General features: G+C 36.3%; 1 protein-coding gene across 2 annotated transcripts in view; it reads right to left on the bottom strand.

Moving 5' to 3' along the window:
* The window catches only part of MDGA2 (MAM domain containing glycosylphosphatidylinositol anchor 2), an 829,686-nt gene that overhangs the window by 8,020 nt on the left and 799,787 nt on the right, over window positions 1–21,879 (bottom strand). For both annotated transcript variants that reach the window (XM_067736879.1, XM_067736889.1), the window contains 2 exons: window positions 12,140–12,270; window positions 756–861 (listed from right to left, as the gene is read on the bottom strand). In XM_067736879.1, coding sequence (XP_067592980.1) covers window positions 756–861; window positions 12,140–12,270 — 237 coding nt within the window. The remainder of the gene's footprint in view (window positions 1–755; window positions 862–12,139; window positions 12,271–21,879) is intronic.

The raw sequence follows: 21,879 nt of genomic DNA, 5'->3' as shown, positions 1-21,879 counted from the left end.
AAGTATAATTTTAGATTTCTCACCTTCACATAAATAATACAATGAGGATTTTAAGAAACAGCCCAACACATAATTCTGATGCTTTTTTGCATTACTTATAATTTTTTATTTATAGCTCTTTTACTGAAAATGGATTTTTGGTGAAAAACATACAATTTGAAGATATCATTATACCATAATATTCAAACCAGAATAAAAAGTGAAACCAAATTACTAAACAAGATTGTGATGCAGGTATAAGGAGATTAATTATAACAGCAAAGAATTAGGCTGCTCCATTACTTAATATATATACTAAGACACTTCACAATATTGAATCTGTTAAAATGGTTGGCAAAAGTTAGACCTACAAAATACATTCATAAACTCGGAGGAATAAAAACAGCCATGGCTATATAAATGTGTGCTGAGTATATAGATTAGCCAAATATTTCAATAAAAGTGAAAAAAACCCTCTGAAATTAATAATATAAATTAAGAATATTTTAAAATCTTAATTAAAAACCAAAGTGTGCTTGCCTTACATAGACCTAAATCAAAATTACTTTTATTTTAGGTCAAATAGCTGAGTTCAAATGCCTACCATCAGATTTAATACTTTGATTTTAAAATATAATTAAAATTTTAGGGTCTCATGCATAGGAAATTTTTAAATAAACTAAAAATAAATTAGTTTTAACAATTAGACCTCATTAGTTTAATTGTCATTACGTTACTTTAACATCACACCAACTGATCCAAGAAGAGACACTTACTCTTAGTCGTTAAGTCTTGTTTTGCACATTCTCCTTCTGCAATTGATACATCATCAATGGCAATGTCACCTTCTATGCCAGGACCTCGAATACCTTCAAAAATGAGCTACAAATATGAATAAAACAAACCTAAATGCAGGGCTTTGATTTGCAGATGAATTTTTATTGAGAAATCGAGGAGACAAACCTAAAATTGACAACAATCCTGGCATCATTTATTATTGATGGTCTTCAGAATTCTTACTTGCAAAAAACATAAACTTTCTCAACAAAACCAATAGGATTTTCCTTGTATAGCATAGTTTTCCATATGACAAGCTCTGTGTCAATTTTAAAACAAAACTAAACTTAATTGAAAAACAGAATAAAAGCAGCTACTATTACAAATCGTATCACTTTTTGTTTTCAGAGGTAAAGAAAAGTTTTTCTCTGAAATATTTCTCTGAAATAGATTCCCTCCAATGTTTTCTAAGCATATCCCATAACACTGGTTTTCTAGAAATATTTTATGGATGAATGAGTTCCGGGTTCACTGCGACAGTATTATGTTTAATGAAGCACAGAGCAAGGGTTTACCATCTCTGTAAAACTGTTTGATCTCTTACAAATACAGTGAATAAATTCATCATATTCCCCATATGCTTTGTTTCTAAACCCTTGAAGATATTTATGGGTTTACTTATGTTGAGTGTTTAGCGGCAGACCTTTGAATTTCCAGTATCTACAACAGTGGTTGGCACTGAGGTAAGACATTAGTGTTGAAAGAATAGATGAATGAAATAAGTCTCCATTTATTACTAAATTCTAGATACAAGGTCAATATAAGGACAATTAGCAAGTTTTTTTTTTTTTTTTTAAAGAAGATGTTGGGGGTAGGAGTTTATTAATTAATTTATTTATTTTTGCTGTGTTGGGTCTTCGTTTCTGTGCGAGGGCTTTCTCTAGTTGTGGCAAGCGGGGGCCACTCTTCATCGCGGTGTGCGTGCCTCTCACTATCGCGGCCTCTCTTGTTGCAGAGCACAGGCTCCAGACGCGCAAGCTCAGTAGTTGTGGCTCACGGGCCTAGTTGCTCCGCGGCATGTGGGATCCTCCCAGACCAGGGCTCGAACCCGTGTCCCCTGCATTATCAGGCAGATTCTCAACCACTGCGCCACCAAGGAAGCCCCAATTAGCAAATTTTTATTTTTATTTCATTTTTATAGAAATAAGAGTCTTCTAAAATTTTGTCTTATCTCACAATTACTCCTTGCTTCCAGTAAAACCTTTTAATTCTTTTGATACTAAAAAATAACCTATGCATGTAGTGATTATATTCCCAGAAAAATTTCTACATACCAAAATGAAATACCTACTTTGTTTTTTCCGAAGAAAAATTAGCCTAATAACTGTTTTCAACATCAAACTAATGTGTGCATTTTAATACAATTTCTAGTCTATTTCATTGCAACAAATTGGAGTAAAAGTCTGTTTTTATCAATGCCAAAATTTTTGTTTTTCAAAGTATCTTAATATGACTCCTTAAAAGCAAATTTGTGATGAATTTAAGAGAACTTACACTACTTTTGTGAAGGCTACCATTGTTCTCTGATATGCTGTCATAATTTTATCAATAGAAATCTCTAAGTAGGAGAGTAGAGGCATTAGTTACCACCTTTTGTATTGAGTCCTTTCCTCCACTTAAATATGGTCTATAAGAATAATTTTCATGATAGGAAAAAATTTGATAAGAGAAAAAGATTTGGGAAGTTTTTATTATTATATTATTATTATATTTAATTTGTGTAGAGAGGGTTTCCTGCTTACCTATGTTGAGATAAGTATGTTAATAAAGAGTGTCCAAAAACATTTCTTTGAAAGGCATCCAATTTGTCTTGTCACTGAAGCCAAAATAAAATGGCAAACCAGAGTTAAAATATTTAGAACTAAATTGGCAGTATATGAATTCTCCATCCTCAGATGGAATCAGGAATGAAGCATTAATTTGGCTGCCTGGAAATGATAACTTGCATTTGACTTAGGGTGGTGTTTTGGAAGGTATCTGGGTAGTGGCTACACAGCCCTCAGAGGACTATTTAAATTGCAAGAGAGAAGATTAAAAAAAAAAAAATGAATGATATAAAAATTCAAGAGCACTGAATTTGGAAAAGAAGTCATTTTAATGGCTGCAGAATAGTCCATGTCATGGATGCAACAAAATTTATTTAACCAGCATGTATTGTTATTGTTAGACATTAAAATTATTTTCAGTTATTCTGAACAAGGCTGAGATGAACAAGGCTGAATTTCATATGATTATTACACACAATTATTATATGGTTCTTTAGGGTCATTATAAATTGCCTCTATCAGCAGTCTATCTGTGAGAAGGCATCGCCTTTTTCCTAACCATGGGTTTTTAAGTATTTGGGTATTATTTTCCTTTTTTTTGACATGTGCTGCTTACCTGGTAGAGAATCAATGTTAAGAGTAAATCAATAGTATTCCCACCCCCTTCTTAGTTTCAGTCATGTGATGCTGAGTCTTCTCCCCTGAAGATAACAACATGAACGGAATGTTATCTTGGAGAAAGTCAGAACTCAAAGATTCATGCTATAAGAGTCTGATTCCACAAAAGCAAATATTTCCCACCATGCCCCCAAGACTAATACTTTACTTAATGAAAGTGGAGGGCTGTCATCACAAATTTTTCTTTTATGCAGTTCTTTTAAAGGACTGAATGGAAGAAAATGTAGATTTCTCCCTCCCAGTCAAGTTTAATTCTGGAGGGAAGCAGGAATAAGAATGTATTAGTCAGAAACATTTGGTATGGTGAAGAGGAAACCTCTTCAAGCACCAAGAGTTTTAATTTTAAGAGGTGGAGTAGAAAGAGAAAGGGAGTAAACACTGCTTGTAGAACAGAATACAGGGTTTGTAATGTGGCCATGGCAAAGATAGAGGATTGCATTCCAGTATGATTTGTGTGCGAAGTGAGACGTTGGTGAAAAGGCTAATACGGGTAGGTTAGAATGTTCTGCACCTGCTCCCACTTGAAATCTAAAGAGATGAAGCTGAAGTCATAGTCCTTGCATTGGGAAGGATGCTGGAGGAACATGCTTGAGAGACATGGATTTTTCCATCTTAGGTATGTAGAGGTGAGTAGACAATAAAATTATCCACAGTTTTTCTTATTTAAGGTACACAATTATTTTCACTTAATAAGTTGCTGTTACCTGGAGATAAGTGTCAATATAAAATAAGGGCATTATTTTAAAAATCAAAATTAAAATGTCTAAATCATCAAAATCATTCCTGAACTTTTCAAAGCTTCTTTCCCTGGAATGATCTTGCTATTGCTCAAAGCATTTCAAAACTTCTGTTACTGACTTTAAAGTATTAAACATTCCTACTTTTCTTATTAATTTTCTTTTTCTTTCCTTCCTTCTGCCTCGCTGTGCAGCTTGATCAAAAACCCAAGGTTGAACCTAGGCTTGTGCTAAAAACAAAAGTCTTGAAGCAGCGAGGTTGTGAAGGATGCTGCCACCCTTCTTTTGTGGTCAGATTGAGAGGGAGTGTTGGGGAGACTTTGGTGGTAAACATCAGAGAGTAGATTGACTGATGGAATTTAATATGTGTGCTGCCTGCCTACTGGCAATATGTTGACCGCAAATGTGTAGTTGGCTGAACAGCAGAAATACAAATCAACAAAAGTTGAATTGTCTTATGTACAGAGGGCTGCCTCTATCTAGAACATTCTTTTATATGAATACTTCATCCCTCAGTGATCCTGATGAAGTGTTACAGTAATAAAAGCTGACTGATTTGTAAATTTATTATTTACACTTATCTGCACAACTATAGATAATACAGTTTGTCTCTGAATAAAGCAATTTGATTACTTTCCAAGCATAGCAGTGTTTTAGTTATTGTGTGGAAATAAATCAGAGAATTAGTAGTAGTTATTACTGGGATGACAAAAATAACTTTTGACAATCAAATTCTTGGCACAGTTATATAATTGGTACTTTTAATATATATTTGAAATCTTGTGATGATAGGGAATCCAATCCAATAGGCTAGAGAAATACCGTAGTCTTCCTCAGGGTCCTATTTGAACATGAAGAAAGAAAAAGGTACTGCGTAGTTGTTGGCTTGTTTCCTTTTAATTTCCACAGAAGCTTTGTTATTGGGAAGATATAGATTGTTTTTTAACTCATTTGACTCTTACAAAGAAATATTTATTGCATTATTCTGTTTATGCTCTGAACTCCAACTAGAATTATTATAACACGATTTTATAGATTCTAATAGACTTATAAACGGCTTTGAGATGAAAACCTAGAGGGATATTTTCTCCTTATATTGTTTTTGACTATGAGATAGATAACAGAAATAAAATGCATAGGTATTAAATTTAAATAATGTACCTTGGCCAAACTTTCAAGTGCTTTTAAAAATAAATCCTTGGTGACAAACATCTTTTTTCTCAAATACAAAGATGAGAAACTATAACAGTCCATTATAATATGAGGTATCTCAACTTGGAAGATGTGATCTGTATGCAATGAAAAAAGTCTGAATTACATTCACTCAGAGAAGAAATGCTCTCTAGTTTAATAGATTAAATATGTCATATTTTAATGAAGTACCATCATGATTCTGACTACTATTACATTACAAGGATAAGACTATGTTCTTTTCCTCTTCAATACTTCTGAAATGCATTTGGCTTAATTGCCTTGAAGACCGAATTAATGTCATCTAGATTCTCAGGGAGAAAATGTTGACGTTTAGGTATCCTAAAGAGTGTTCAAATTGTGCAAAACCTGTTCTTCACACATAATCACACTGATCTTATTTAAAATGGTTTCCCTTAACTAAAACAAGTTTAAAATTGTAACGTTTTCACAGTGTGTGCCTGCAATTCAGCAAATTTAATATGCAAGAAATACTGCATGATCAGAAAAGTAATTCCTGGTGAGTAAAGGCAAGTGGGAGTTTAAAAAATGTATGTGAATTTCTGTATTAGAATTACACTACACAAAATTATTTCATTTCATCAATTGACAGTTTCTTACATTTATTTATAATGCTTTAAAGCATGTAGATATAGACGTCAATATATAGGGAGATACAGATGATGCTGTAAAAGTTTATGTTCAAATATAATTTCTCAGAAAGGGAGGAAGAGCTACATGTAGCACTAATGAGTAAAAGTAAATGGGGAGTCAAAGACTACAACGCACTCCTGATGATGACTCAACATTAATAGTGCCTCTGCAAATGTTTTCTTTCTGACAAGAGACATCGCTTCTGATCATTACTGCTAAGGCAAAGCCAAAGTCTTGGAATGCAGTTTGAAAACTGACAGTGTACATCACTTGGAAAAACTTTAGGATGTGAATAAATTTGAAAATAGCTATTAACATTAATAATTTTACCTTTATTTTATTACTGGTTCAGCAAATAATTAAACTATCCTTTATTTTTATTTTTTCCCTCTTACCTGCAAAGAGCAGAACTATCCTTAACCAGTACAGAAGAGATTTGAAGAGAGGTAACATAATAAACCAGGTGAGTAGCCTAAGCTTTTTCTCTGGAGAAACTATATAAATATTAACACTGAGTTTAACTTCACAAGACTCTGCCAGTCCAACTTGCTGGATAAATGTCAGTTGGTTGTTAAAGCTTCTAATCTGAAATAATAACATGAGATTTTGACTGTTGGCAAAAACAAAAAGAACTAGATCTCATTGTGAATTGCAATTAGAAAATGTTTTCAATAGTTACTTCAGGAGCCATCATCATGTCTATAATTGCTCCGGAATTTGGCTTAGAATGTCAGATATGTATCTATGTGAGCATGTAATGGCTACTAAGGAGGATGATATTTTCTGGATTATTATTATTCATAGAAATATATAAAGGCAGCATGATGTAATGAGAGCATTATAATCTCTTTTCCAATCCATATTTAATGTTAAGGATCTGTGTGATTTAAGATAAATTGTCTCAAAACATACTTTCAAATCTTTAAATGAGGATATAAGAAGATCTCCAGAATTCTTTTCGCCTATACCTAAGAAAATGTAAAGACAGTATTATAATGTCTCTATACTTTTCCCTCACAAAACATTTGGAATGTACTGTGAAAGAAGTAAAGCATTTAAAAGGATAGTTAAATATTTTCCTTGGTGTAGGATATAAAATAAAAGTGACATTCTAAGACTAACACCATATTAATTTTACTTTTTTGGAAATTTTTTCCCTAATCCTTCTGAATCCAGCTAAATATATTTTCCTCACAAGTACCGATCATGCTAAATTAATTCTAGAAAAAGAGCCCCAAAAGAAATTTCAGTAGGAGAAAACTTCTATTTGCCTGAAAAATACTACACAATAATTTGATTTTCAGCTAAGCAAACTAATTGGACGCACTGAGACAAAGAACTTTGCAAGTGGTTGTTTTTTTAAAGTGTTTATGGATCAAACTAATTTGAAGGCATACAACTCCAAACAAAACATAAAATGTGTCAGTGTAACAGAGTCTCAAAATCACTTATATTTCATTTAAAATTCTGAGAGGTAAGAGATAACCTTTCCACTTGAATTAAAGACATCCTAGAATGCCACAAATCTACATTTGAATAACCTTAAAACTTCTCACAACTTAATCTGTACAGTAATATATTCCATACTTTTCTTTGCCATGCTTTTCTGGTAGGCATCATATACCAAAGCAAGATTTTTGAAAAGCTTGATAGTTTATAAATGACTTTTTTGTTTGTTGTTTTTTTTTTTTTTGCGGTACGCGGGCCTCTCACTGTTGTGGCCTCTCCCGTTGCGGAGCACAGGCTCCGGACGCGCAGGCTCAGCGGCCATGGCTCACGGGCCCACCCGCTCCACGGCATGTGGGATCCTCCCGGACCGGGGCACGAACCCGTGTCCCCTGCATCGGCAGGCGGACTCTCAACCACTGCGTCACCAGGGAAGCCCTATAAATGACTTTTGAAGAAAAATATACTTTGTCTGAAAAAAGTTGAAAACAATAAGAAACTTGAAAACAAAATTAAATTTAAAAAATGGGGTAGGATGGTGCAGTTGCATTTCCTTGAACAATCAAGATTTATGAAATGAAAGTCCTTAGCCAATGGACCTAGAACTATCTCAGAGAAATAAGGACCTAGAGATCCAATATAAAAATATGGTTTTATTTATCTTCATTTCCCATTGGTAATTTAAATAGTTTAGAAATTCATTGATTCAAAATCTTCATTTTTGGATTGGCTTCCAGCCAGGATAGAGTAACAGAAACCAGATTTATCTTCCCAACTGAAACAACCAAATAACCGGACAAAGTATATGAAAGAATGGTATTCAGGACACTAGCCATCAGGTAATGAAGAACAGTGAACCCCTGAGTGATAGAAATCAAACAAGGTTTATCTTATGACTGCCCTATACAGAATTTATAGACTATGGTGAAAGCAGAACAAAGGTAGAGCCTGGTAGAAAATCTGGGTTGAGGAGATAGAGCTGAGAGTCCAAGGAATCCAAGGCAGCTAGAGTATGCAGGGTAGAATACAGGCCAAGAAAGAATTGCAGAGAAAGAGACATCTGCAGAGGGTACCCCTCAAGTATTCAGCAAAGTCCTGATCAGGCCTTGAATGTGAGGAAACTGCCTAAGACCTGGGAAAGACCCAGGGGGATGCATTTAATGTAACAGTACCCAGCTAACACAGAACTTGGGAAACCTCGTAATTCATGAGGCATTGGGTAGAGTACTCAGAAGACTTTTGCCTCAGTATTGAGAAATAATCAGCCTGATATCAAACACTGTTCTAGTCTCATGTAACAAATCTTAAAAGCAGGAACAAAAATTATCAAGCTGTTCCCAAGTAACTAAACTACATCACAAATAAGCTCAAGAATAAAGAATCACAAAAATATCCAGCAACTATGAAGGTAAAATTTACAATGTCTGACACCCAGTCAGACTACCAGACATGTAAAGGAGCAGGAAAATAATGACTTGTAAAGATGAGAAAACATCAGTTAATCAAAACCAACCAAGAACTGGCACAGATGATATTGTTAGCAGACAATGACATTAGACAGTTATTATAATTGGATTTAATAGGTTCAAAACATTAACTTAAGACATGAAATGTATTTTTAAAAAAGACTCAAATTGAACTTACAGAGATGGAAAGTATAATGGCTGAGATGAAAAATACACTGAGTAGGACTGAAAGCACATTAGACATTGCAAAGGAAATGATTAGTGAATGTGAAGACAGTAGGTTATTCTATAAATTGTGAATAGTGAAATAATTTTAGATAAGATGGTGGTTTTCCCAATTTCCTTACTACCTTATGCAAATTTCTTAAGAGTGGGCACTCTGTAATGACCAGTCTACTGGACTTGACCTCCTTTCCAATTTGAGAATCACAGTCTTTAAATTCTGCGAGCACCAAACTTTCCTGGATCTCCTTCCTTATAACTCTAAAAAACACTACTTAGGATCAAGCTCCTCTTCCACAGTTCATGTTAATGATTGGTCAGTGTTCTGTGTGGTTCCACTGTCTTTAATCACTGTTCACATGTGTACACTTTCCCTTGGAAATATCAACCACTCCCAGAGTTTTAGGCAGCACATACAGCCTAATGACCTACAAAAATGTTTGTCCCCAAAGCTTCAGAAAAACATATGCCATAACCTTCTGCACACCTTTTTTTTTTTTTTTTTTTTTTGCGGTACGCGGGCCTCTCACCACTGTGGCCTCTCCCGCTGTGGAGCACAGGCCCCGGACGCGCAGGCCCAGCGGCCATGGCTCGCACGCGGGATCCTCCCAGACCGGGGCACAAACCCGCATCCCCTGCACCGGCAGGCGGACCCCCAACCACTGCGCCACCAGGGAGGCCCTACCTTCTGCACATCTTTAAGAGGATATTCCACAGGCATTTTATATTAACATGTCCAAAACAGAAGTAACCATAATCATCCCTGAAGCTTGTCTCTTTTCCTCGTTTTGTTATTTAAGGTAATGGATAAAGTAACAGACATTACTCAAGACACCCCAGTTAGAAGCTTCTTGGTCATTCATGGCTACTTCCCAAATTCCCAACATAAAGATGTTCTGCTAGTTTTTTTTTTTTTTTTTTTTTTTTGCGATACGCGGGCTTCCCACTGTCGTGGCCTCTCCCGTTGCGGAGCACAGGCTCCGGACGCACAGGCCCAGCGGCCATGGCTCACGGGCCCAGCCGCTCCGCGGCACGTGGGATCCTCCCGGACCGGGGCACGAACCCGCGCCCCCCGCATCGGCAGGCGGACTCCCAACCACTGCGCCACCAGGGAAGCCCTCTGCTAGTTTTTATACCTAAGTATATCTTGAAACCATCCTCTTTTCTTCATACCACTTCCCTAGTTTGTCCTTTCAATATCCTTTATGTGGATTTTACGACAGTGTTCTAATTGGTTTGCTGGCCCGATTTTATCTCCTTGAATCATCTTCCATACAACAACCTAAGTGATGCACCATGTCATCCCCTGAGTAAAATCTTTCCATAACTCCCCAGTGTCTATGCTCTTGAGGTTCGTTAACCTCATGTCACATCAGTCTTTGATTTATTTTTGTGTACCAAATTCCAGATAAATGTCTCTCTGTTTCTCTGACAAATCCTGTGATGTATGACCTCCATGTCTTGGTTTACTCTGAACTCTGCTGCAATATTAATATTAGATCTTTTTCTACTTTGCAATCCCTCTCTTCAGGTTTCACCCCATATAACAGGCTTCTCTTGACTCTCCTCCATACTCTTCTCGTTGATTAGGTGTGCTCATAGAAACTTGTGCATATTTCTATTACTGCAATTATTACAGTATGTGATGTATGTGTTTAGATGTGTATTTCCACCAATCTGAGGTAAACAATCACTATGAAATCTTCATGGCTAGCAATGTGCCTGGCACACAGTAGTAGCTCAATAAGTATTTATTGTACTGTTGTCTGTGACAATAAATGATTGTCTTGAAGGTACTCAATAAATATTTACTAAATTGATGTCTATGGCAATAAAGGATTATCCTGAAGGAAACATTAATATAACTAGTCCCTTAAATACTTACTTTACATGTATTTGATTTAATAGTTTTGTGTTGGTAAGGCAGTGACATAGGAAGCAAAAACGTCTAGAAGAACATCATTTTTTTAGAAAGAAAGGTTCTTTGATGCCTATAGAGGTATGTACATTTTAATATTAAGGTTACTTTTATCAGTAATGCTTTGGAGTTCTGTCGTCCCAGTTTAATTTGGTTTAATGATATGTTGCTTTACGTTCAACTTTTTTATTCTCTCTTCTTATTCTTTTTTATTCTCTATTCAACTTATTTTTGTTCATTTTTTACTCAACTATTTTATTCTTCATAGAAACAAAATAATTACTAGGATCTATGAATTGAGTTGCTTTTATGTGTTTGTAGATAATCAGCTAGGATTTACTCCATTATTCTTTACCAGAGTGAAAAACTGAGTGCATTTTTATCATTCTGGTTAGTTTTAGAAGTGTAATTTCTAAATCAGTCATTAGAATTTTATAGATTAAGTTACAAGAAGACAGCATTCCACCAATTGAAAATTGGCATAATTGAAGCTCTCTGAATTTCTATACCCTTACTAAATGCCATGAAATGCAATTAAGAAATCCCCAGTAGAAAAACATACTCAGCCTGAGTATATAAAATACATATATAAAGTTGCTAAAATCACTAAAACTACATTATTTTCTCCACTAAAATAGTTTATGAAAAATTTTTTCTAGCCATGATGACCATTGCTATAATCATTAAAATTTTTATTATATATTTGCAGCTAATTCTCTTAATCCTATCTAAGCCTGTCTTCTTTTCTATATAAAAACAAATAAGAGTAACTTGTTTAAAGTTCTCTAACTTTGATAATCAAAGTAATAAATTACTAAAATGACATTACCTCAAAGAGATTTTGCTAACGTATACAAAATTCCATCAAGTAAAATTCAAACAGATTATTTGAGAATTGATCATCCAGCTTCCTTTATTATAAGAATGTATGTTGTTTGTCTTCAAGGAAAAAAATACACACATATGATTTTATAGAAACAAATTACGTTTTCTCCAGGCAAATCACTTGAATTCGGATAGACAATTATTCAAACATATTACTTGATAGATGTTAATTAATAAGAGAAAAGGACATTTTCTCTTTATAAAACAACTTTTAGAACTAAAGGGAAACTTAATCATGTTATTTTTGTGATGCTCATGTCAGAATTTTTGCATACTCATTCTAATTTTGCTCAAGATCTGCCTTTAACATTATGCTCAAGTGCAAAAATATATCCGCAGACATGATTGTTCTTTTCTTACCTGAAATGAAGTAATTGGATATATATTAACATGTGCCTCATTCCACCGCTGTCCTTTATTCCCACTTGAAGACCACAGTGGATTCTCTATCGTTGTCTGCCCTTTCAAACGTAGATAAACATTTAAAACACCTAAAAATAACAATGAAATTTTATTTTGTATATTTGCTTTGGCTTCATGTTTGTTTCTTCTTGACTGAACACTTGTAAATTATTAAAAATGAAATTTCACAGAACACTCCAGTGTCTCCTCTTCTCTTCCCCTCTCATTTCCAACCTTGTTCTTAGGACGCTTGGCCTATGTGGCAGGTCTCCAGAAATGATCACATCTTAATCCCTAGAACTTGTGAATGTTATCTTATATGGCAAAAGAGACTTAACAGATGTGATTAAATTAAGAATTTTGAGATGGGAAGATTATTCCAAATAACCTGAGTGGGTGCTAAATATTATGGTTATCTCTGGTATATTCCAAGGAGTGGGATTGCTGGGTCATATGGTAGTTCTATTTTTAGATTCTTAAGGAACCTCCATACTGATTTCCATAGTGGCTATATCAAGTTACATTCCCACCAACAGTGCATGAGGGTTCCCTCGGAAGACTGAGGCAAAAGTCTTCTGAGTACTCAACCCTCAGAATGGGAGAAAGTATTTGCAAACGAAGCAACTGACAAAGGATTAATCTCCAAAATTTACAAGCAGCTCATGCAGCTCAATATCAAAAAAACAAACAGCCCAATCCAAAAATGGGCAGAAGATCTCCCATTCTGAGGGTTGTCTTTTCATCTCATTTATGGTTTCCTTTGCTGTGCAAAAGCTTTGAAGTTTCATTAGGTCCCATTTGTTTATTTTTGTTTTTATTTCCATTTCTCTAGGAGGTGAGTCAAAAAGGATCTTGCTGTGATTTATGTCATAGAGCATTCTGCCTATGTTTTCCTCTAAGAGTTTTATAGTGTTTGGCCTTACATTTAGGTCTTTAATCCATTTTGAGTTTATTTTTGTGTATGGTATTAGGGACTGTTCTAATTTCATTCTTTTACATGTAGCTGTCCAGTTTTCCCAGCACCACTTATCGAAGAGGCTGTCTTTTTGTATATTCTTGCCTCCTTTATTAAAAATAAGGTGACCATATGTATGTGGGTTTATCTCTGGGCTTTCTATCCTGTACCATTGATCTATATTTCTGTTTTTGTGCCAATGTCATACTATCTTGATTACTGTAGCTTTGTAGTATAGTATAAGGTCAGGGAGCCTGATTCCTCAAGCTTTATTTTTCTTTCTCAAGACTGCTTTGGCTATTTGGGGTCTTTTGTGTTTCCATACAAATTGTGAAATATTTTGTTCTAGTTCTGTGAAAAATGCCAGTGGTAGTTTGATAGGGATTGCATTGAATCTATAGATTGCTTTGGGTAGTAGAGTCATTTTCACAATATTGATTCTTCCAATCCAAGAACATGGTATATCTCTCCATCTATTTGTATCATCTTTAATTTCTTTCATCAGTATCTTATAGTTTTCTGTGTACAGGTCTTTTATCTCCTCTAGGTAGGTTTATTCCTAGATATTTTATTCGTTTTGTTGCAATGGTAAATGGGACTGTTTCCTTAATTTCTCTTTCTGATCTTTCATTGTTAGTATAGGAATGAAAGAGATTTTTGTGCATTAATTTCATATCCTGCAACCTTACCAAATTCACTGATTAGCTTTAGTAGTTTTCTGGTAGCATCTTTGGGATTCTCTATGTATAGTATCATGTCATCTGCAAACAGTGACAGTTTTACTTCTTCTTTTCCAATTTGGATTCCTTTTATTTCTTTTTCTTCTCTAATTGCCATGCCTAAGACTTCCAAAACTATACTGAATAATAGCGGCGAGAGGTGACACCCTTGTCTTCTTCCTGATCTTAGAGGAAATGCTTTCCGTTTTTCACCATTGAGAACGTTTGCTGTGCATTTGTCATTTATGTTTTTGTTTATGCGAATATTGCACATAAATACTGAAAAGCAGAAAAGACACTATCAAAATCATCATTAAATTGATCAATCAGAGGTAGCCTCCTTAGTATTTTGCTGTATGTTGCTTCAGTTTTTTTTTAAATGTATATCTACATATGTAATATTGTATGGTGTAGTTTATTCTTCAGATTTTTAGAGCAATTTTGTCTAATTCTTTATACATAAGACCACGTGTATTCATATTATACACAAATGTATAAATATGAATATCCAATTTTTAAACAACAAAAAAATCTGCATTCTTCACGTAATAGCTGTCACTTTCTAGCTGGATGACCTTGTCTTGATCTCTTAATCTCTCTGCCTCAATTTCCTCATCAGGTAAGTGATGATGATAATAGTAACTAGCATAAGTTTTTTGGGGAAAATTAAAATGAGTTAATGTATGTAAACCATAAATTATGTCTCAAACATTATCTTCACTATATTTTATTATCTATCAAGATTCAAATAATATTTCTCTATTTCTCTCTCAGTGCAATAGATTACATTAGTACATTTCATGATGTGGAACTATGACTATATTACAGGAATAATTTTACTTGGTATAGGACTATTATTTTCTTATTATGGTTGATTTAATTTGCTAGTATTATATTTAGAAATAATGCATATATATTGTATTTAGAAATAATGCATGTATATATAACTTTATCCTGCTTTGTTTTCTTATCTTTCCACTTTGCAAGATCACTTTTTGCTTCAGAATCTATTATCATCTATCTCTTTCCCCTTCAGTGTAAGACATAAAATCAGTACCTCCTTGGTACTGATTTATTTTCCATAGTGTAGATTCTGTTCTGTTTCTAATGTCATCTTTATCCAGCTGTATTGTTTATGATGTTACATTCTTCTCTGATCTCATCAAGCTCCCCTTTATTTTAGTCTTTTATCCAGTTCCTTCTTTTCTTGGTCCACTGGTTTAACATTCTTAACTTTTTTTGTCTCATAAAGTTCATATTCCAATTTTATTGAAAATCTAAAGCATATACTGTACAAATTTGCCTTCCCCTCAACTGTCAGTAATTCTTCTTCAACAATATGTGCTTTTTTACTGTGTGCATGTTAGCCTCTTTTTATACTGTGGAATCTTTAATCGAGCCTGATTTTCTCTCTCTCTCTCTCTTTTCTTTTCTTTCTCTTTATTCATCTTAAATAGTACTTAGTAATCTTGTGGCATTTTCCCCAAAACTACTAATGGGGCTTCTTTTATATTCACAGGATGGGTGTGGATTTTGTTAGCTCCTCCTCTAAGATCTAAATCTGGAGGCCAGGTGAATGTGAGGTTTCACTACTAGATAAAGATTTAACAATCTGAGAATAGTGGAAAAGTATTTGTACCTTGAGCCTTTTAAGAGTTGAACTTTCTGGGGTTTTGCCTCTGTGCTCAGTGAGCCATTGTGGCAGGGAGTAGCTTTCTGAATCCATCTTTCTATTTTCTATTTTGGACACTCAGAGGGGCTCAGTTTTTCTTGCTTGCTGGTGTTGGTCTCTTGTACTTCAGAAAGGAAATTTTGTGCCAGAAGGAAAAGTCACCACAGCACATATTTCTGTGTGATGTCATTACATTATATTTTAAAACATTAATCCACAGTAGGGAGGGGTCCCAAGGAAATCAAGCTCAAATAAAAATAAATTGTGAAGGCAGGGGGGAAGATGGCGGAAGAGTAAGATGCGCAGATCACCTTCCTCCCCACAGATACATCAGAAATACATCTACACGAGGAACAACTCCTATAGAACACCCACTGAACGCTGGCAGAAGACCTCAGACCTCCCAAAAGGCAAGAAACTCCCCACGTACCTGGGTAGGGCAAAAGAAAAAAGAAAAAACAGACACAAAAGAATAGGGATGGGACCTGCACCAGTGGGAGAGAGCTGTGAAGGAGGAAAGGTTTCCACACACTAGAAGCCCCTTCACGGGCAGAGAGTGCGGGTGGTGGAGGGGGAAGCTTCGGAGCTGCGGAGGAGAGCACAGCAACAGGGGTGCAGAGGGCAAAGCGGAGAGATTCCTGCACAGAGGATCGGTGCCGACCAGCACTCACCAGCCCGAGAGGCTTGTCTGCTCACCCGCTGGGGTAAGGGGGTGCTGGGAGCTGAGGCTCAGGCTTCTGTTGGATCGCAGGGAGAGGACTGGCAGCGTGAACACAGCCTGCAGGGGGTTAGTACACCACGGCTAGCCGGGAGGGAGTCCAGGAAAAGGTCTGGACTTGCCGAAGAGGCAAGAGACTTTTTCTTCCCTCTTTGTTTCCTGGTGTGCGAGGAGAGGGGATTAAGAGCCCTGCTTAAAGGAGCTCCAGAGACGGGCGCGAGGTGCTGCTAAAAGCGCAGACCCCAGAGCAGGGCATGAGACGCTAAGGCTGCTGCTGCCGCCACCAAGAATCCTGTGTGCGAGCACAGGTCACTATCCACATCGCCCCTCCCGGGAGCCCGTGCAGCCCGCCACTGCCAGGGTCCCGGGATACAGGGACAACTTCCCAGGGAGAACGCAAGGCGCGCTTCAGGCTGGTGCAACGCCCTGCTGGCTTCTGCCGCCGCAGGCTTGCCCCGCACTCCATGCCCCTCCCTCCCCCCAGCCTGAGTGAGCCAGAGTCCCTGAAGCAGCTGCTCCTTTAACCCCGTCCTGTCTGAGCGAAGAACAGATGCCCTCCGGCCACCTACACGCAGAGGCGGGGCCAAATCCAAAGCTGAACCCCAGGAGCTGTGCGAACAAAGAAGAGAAAGGGAAATCTCTCCCAGCAGCCTCAGGAGCAGCGGATTAAATCTCCACAATCAACTTGATGTACCCTGCATAGGTGGAATACCTAAATAGACAACGAATCATCCCAAATTGAGGAGGTGGACTTTGAGAGCAAGATATATTATTTTTTCCCCTTTTCCTCTTTTTGTAAGTGTGTATGTGTATGCTTCTGTGTGAGAATTTCTCTGTATAGCTTTGCTTTCACCATTTGTCCTCAGGTTCCGTCTGTCCATTTTTTTTTCTTAATAATTACTTTTTATTTTAATAACTTTATTTTATTTTATCTTACTTTATTTTATCTTCTTCCTTCCTTCCTCCCTCCCTTCCTTCCTTCCTTCCTTCCTCTTTTTTTTCCCTTTTATTCTGAGCCCTGTGTATGAAAGGCTCTTGGTGCTACAGCCAGGAGTCAGTGCTGTGCCTCTGACGTGGGAGAGCCAACTTCAGGACACTGGTCAACAAGAGACCTCCCAGCTCCACATAATAACAAATGGCGAAAATCTCCTAGAGATCTCCATCTGAACACCAACACCCAGCTTCACTCAATGACCTGCAAGCTACAGTGCTGGACACCCTATGGCAAACAACTAGCAAGACAGGAACAAAACCACACCCATTAGCAGAGAGGCTGCCTAAAATCATTATAAGGCCACAGACACCCCAAAACACACCACCAGACGTTGACCTGCCCACCAGAAAGACAAGATCCAACCTCATCCACCAGAACACAGGCACTAGTCCCCTCCACCAGGAAGCCTACACAAGCCGCTGAACCAACTTTAGCCACTGGGAACAGACACCCAAAACAACGGGAACTATGAACCTGCAGCCTGCAAAAAGGAGACCCCAAACACAGTAAGATAAGCAAAATGAGAAGACAGAAAAACACACAGCAGATGAAGGAGCAGAATAAAAACCCACCAGACCTAACAAATGAAGAGGAAATAGGCAGTCTACCTGAAAAAGAATTCAGAAAATGATAGTAAAGATGATCCAAAATCGTGGAAATAGAATAGAGAAAATGCAAGAAACATTTAACAAGGACCTAGAAGAACTAAAGAGGAAACAAGCAATGATGAACAACACAATAAATGAACTTAAAAATATTCTAGAAGGGATCAATAGCAGAATAACTGAGGCAGAAGAACAGATAAGTGACCTGGAAGATAAAATAGTGGAAATAACTACTGCAGAGCAGAATAAAGAAAAAAGAATGAAAAGAACTGAGGACAGTCTCAGAGACCTCTGGGACAACATTAAACATACCAACATTCGAATTATAGGGGTCCCAGAAGAAGAAGAGAAACAGAAAGGCACTGAGAAAATACTTGAAGAGATTATAGTTGAAAATTTCCCTAATATGGGAAAGGAAACACTTAAGCTAGTCCAGGAAGCACAGAGAGTCCCATACAGGATAAATCCAAGGAGAAACATGCCAAGACACATATTAATCAAACTATCAAAAATTAAATACAAAGAAAACATATTAAAAGCAGCAAGGGGAAAACAACAAATAACACACAAGGGAATCCCCATAAGGTTAACAGCTGATCTTTCAGCAGAAACTCTGCAAGCCAGAAGGCAGTGTCAGGACATATTTAAAGTGATGAAGGAGAAAAACCTACAAACAAGATTACTCTACCCAGCAGGGATCTCATTCAGATTTGATGGAGAAATTAAAACCTTTACAAACAAGGAAAAGCTGGGAGTTCAGCACCACCAAACCAGCTTTACAACAAATGCTAAAGGAACTTCTCTAGGCAAGAAACACAAGAGAAGGAAAAGACCTACAATAACAAACCCAAAACAATTAAGAAAATGGGAATAGGAACATACATATCGATAATTACCTTAAATGTAAATGGACTAAATGCTCCCACCAAAAGACACAGATTGGCTGAATGTATACAAAAACAAGACCCATATATATGCTGTTTACAAGAGACCCACTTCAGACCTAGGGACACATACAAACTGAAAGTGAGGGGATGGAAAAAGATATTCCATGCAAATGGAAATCAAAAGAAAGCTGGCATAGCAATTCTCATATCAGACAAAATAGACTTTAAAATAAACACTGTTAGAAGAGACAAAGAAGGACACTACATAATGATCAAGGGATAGATCCAAGAAGAAGATATAACAATTGTAAATATTTATGCACCCAACATAGGAGCACCTCAATACATAAGGCAAATACTAACAGCCATAAAAGGGGAAATCAACAGTAACACATTCATAGTAGGGGACTTTAACACCCCACTTTCACCAATGGACAGATCATCCAAAATGAAAGTAAATAAGGAAACACAAGTTTTAAATGATACATTAAACAAGATGGATTTAATTGATATTTATAGGACATTCCATCCAAAAACAACAGAATACACATATTTCTCAAGTGCTCATGGAACATTCTCCAGGGTAGATCATATCTTGGGTCACAAATCAAGCCTTGGTAAATTTAAGAAAATTGAAATTGTATCAAGTATCATTTCCGACAACAACGCTATGAGACTAGATATCAATTACAGGAAAAGAGCTGTAAAAATACAAACACATGGAGGCTAAACAATACACTACTTAATAACGAAGTGATCACTGAAGAAATCAAAGAGGAAATCAAAAAATACCTAGAAACAAATGACAATGAAAAAACGACAACCCAAAACCTATGGGATACAGCAAAAGCATTCCTAAGAGGGAAGTTTATAGCAATACAATCCTACCTTAAGAAACAGGAAACATCTCGAATAAACAACCTAATCGTGCACCTAAAGCAATTAGAGAAAGAAGAACAAAAACCCCCCAAAGCTAGCAGAAGGAAAGAAACCATAAAGATCAGATCAGAAATAAACGAAAAAGAAATGAAGGAAACGATAGCAAAGATCAATAAAACTAAAAGCTGGTTCTTTGAGAAGATAAACAAAATTGATAAACTATTAGCCAGACTCATCAAGAAAAAAAGGGAGAAGACTCAAATCAATAGAATGAGACATGAAAAAGGAGAAGTAACAACTGACACTGCAGAAATACAAAAGATCATGAGATATTACTACAAGCAACTCTATGCCAATAAAATAGACAACCTGGAAGAAATGGACAAATCCTTAGAAATGCACAACCTGCCAAGACTGAGTCAGGAAGAAATAGAAAATATGAACAGACGAATCACAAGCACTGAAATTGAAACTGTGATTAAAAATCTTCCAACAAACAAAAGCCCAGGACCAGATGGCTTCACAGGCAAATACTATCAAACATTTAGAGAAGAGTTAACACCAATACCTCTAAAACTCTTCCAAAATATAGCAGAGGGAGGAACACTCCCAAACTCATTCTATGAGGCCACCAACACCCTGATACCAAAACCAGACAAAGATACTACAAAAAAAGAAAATTACAGGCCAATATCACTGATGAACATAGATGCAAAAATCCTCAACAAAATACTAGCAAACAAAAACCAACAGCACATTAAAAGCGCCATACACCATGATCAAATGGGGTTTATTCCAGGAATGCAAGGATTCTTCAATATACGCAAATCAATCAACGTGATACACCATATTAACAAATTGAAGGAGAAAAACCATATGATCATCTCAATAGATGCAGAGAAAGCTTACAACAAAATTCACCACCCATTTATGATAAAAACCCTGCAGAAAGTAGGCACAGAGGGAACTTTCCTCAACGTAATAAAGGCCATATATGACAAACACACAGCAACATCATCCTCAATGGTGAAAAACTGAAAGCATTTCCACTAAGATCAGGAACAAGACAAGGTTGCCCACTATCCTCACTGTTATTCAACATAGTTTTGGAAGTTTTAGGCACAGCAATCAGAGAAGAAAAGGAAATAAAAGGAATCGAAATTGGAAAAGAAGAAGTAAAGCTGTCACTGTTTGCAGATGACATGATACTATACATAGAGAATCCTAAAGATGCTACCAGAAAACTACTAGAGCTAATCAATGAATTTGGTAAAGTTGCAGGATACAAAATTAATGCACAGAAATTTCTGGCATTCCTATATACTAATGATGAAAAATCTGAAAGTGAAATCAAGAAAACACTCCCATTTACCACTGCAACAAAAAGAATAAAATATCTAGGCATAAACCTACCTAAGGAGACAAAAGACCTGTATGCAGAAAATTATAAGACACTGATGAAAGAAATTAAAGATGATACAAATAGATGGAGAGATATACCATGTTCTTGGATTGGAAGAATCAACATTGTGAAAATGACTCTACTACCCAAAGCAATCTATAGATTCAATGCAATCCCTATCAAACTACCACTGGCATTTTTCACAGAACTAGAACAAAATATTTCACAATTTGTATGGAAACACAAAAGACCCCAAATAGCCAATGAAATCTTGAGAACAAAAAACGGAGCTGTAGGATCAGGCTCCCTGACTTCAGACTATACTATAAAGCTATAATAATCAAGATAGTATGGTACTGGCACAAAAACAGAAAGACAGATCAATAGAACAGGATAGAAAGCCCAGAGGTAAACCCATGCACATATGGTCACCTTATCTTTGATAAAGGAGGCAGGAATGTACAGTAGAGAAAGGACAGCCTCTTCAATAAGTGGTGCTGGGAAAACTGGACAGGTACACGTAAAAGTATGAGATTAGATCACTCCCTAACATCATACACAAAAAAAAGCTCAAAATGGATTAAAGACCTAAATGTAAGGCCAGAAAGTATCAAACTCTTAGAGGAAAACATAGGCAGAGCACTCTATGACATAAATCACAGCAAGATCCTTTTTGACCCACCTCCTAGAGAAATGGAAATAAAAACAAAAATAAACAAATGGGACCTAATGAAACTTCAAAGCTCTTGCACAGCAAAAGAAACCATAAACAAGACTAAAAGACAACCCTCTGAATGGGAGAAAATATTTTCTAAAGAAGCAACTGACAAAGGATTAATCTCCAAAATTTATAAGCAGCTCATGCAG

Source organism: Pseudorca crassidens, chromosome 1 (assembly GCF_039906515.1).
Source record: "Pseudorca crassidens isolate mPseCra1 chromosome 1, mPseCra1.hap1, whole genome shotgun sequence".
Taxonomy (NCBI): Eukaryota; Metazoa; Chordata; class Mammalia; order Artiodactyla; family Delphinidae; genus Pseudorca; species Pseudorca crassidens.
This window is presented reverse-complemented; position numbering and strand designations above follow the sequence as displayed.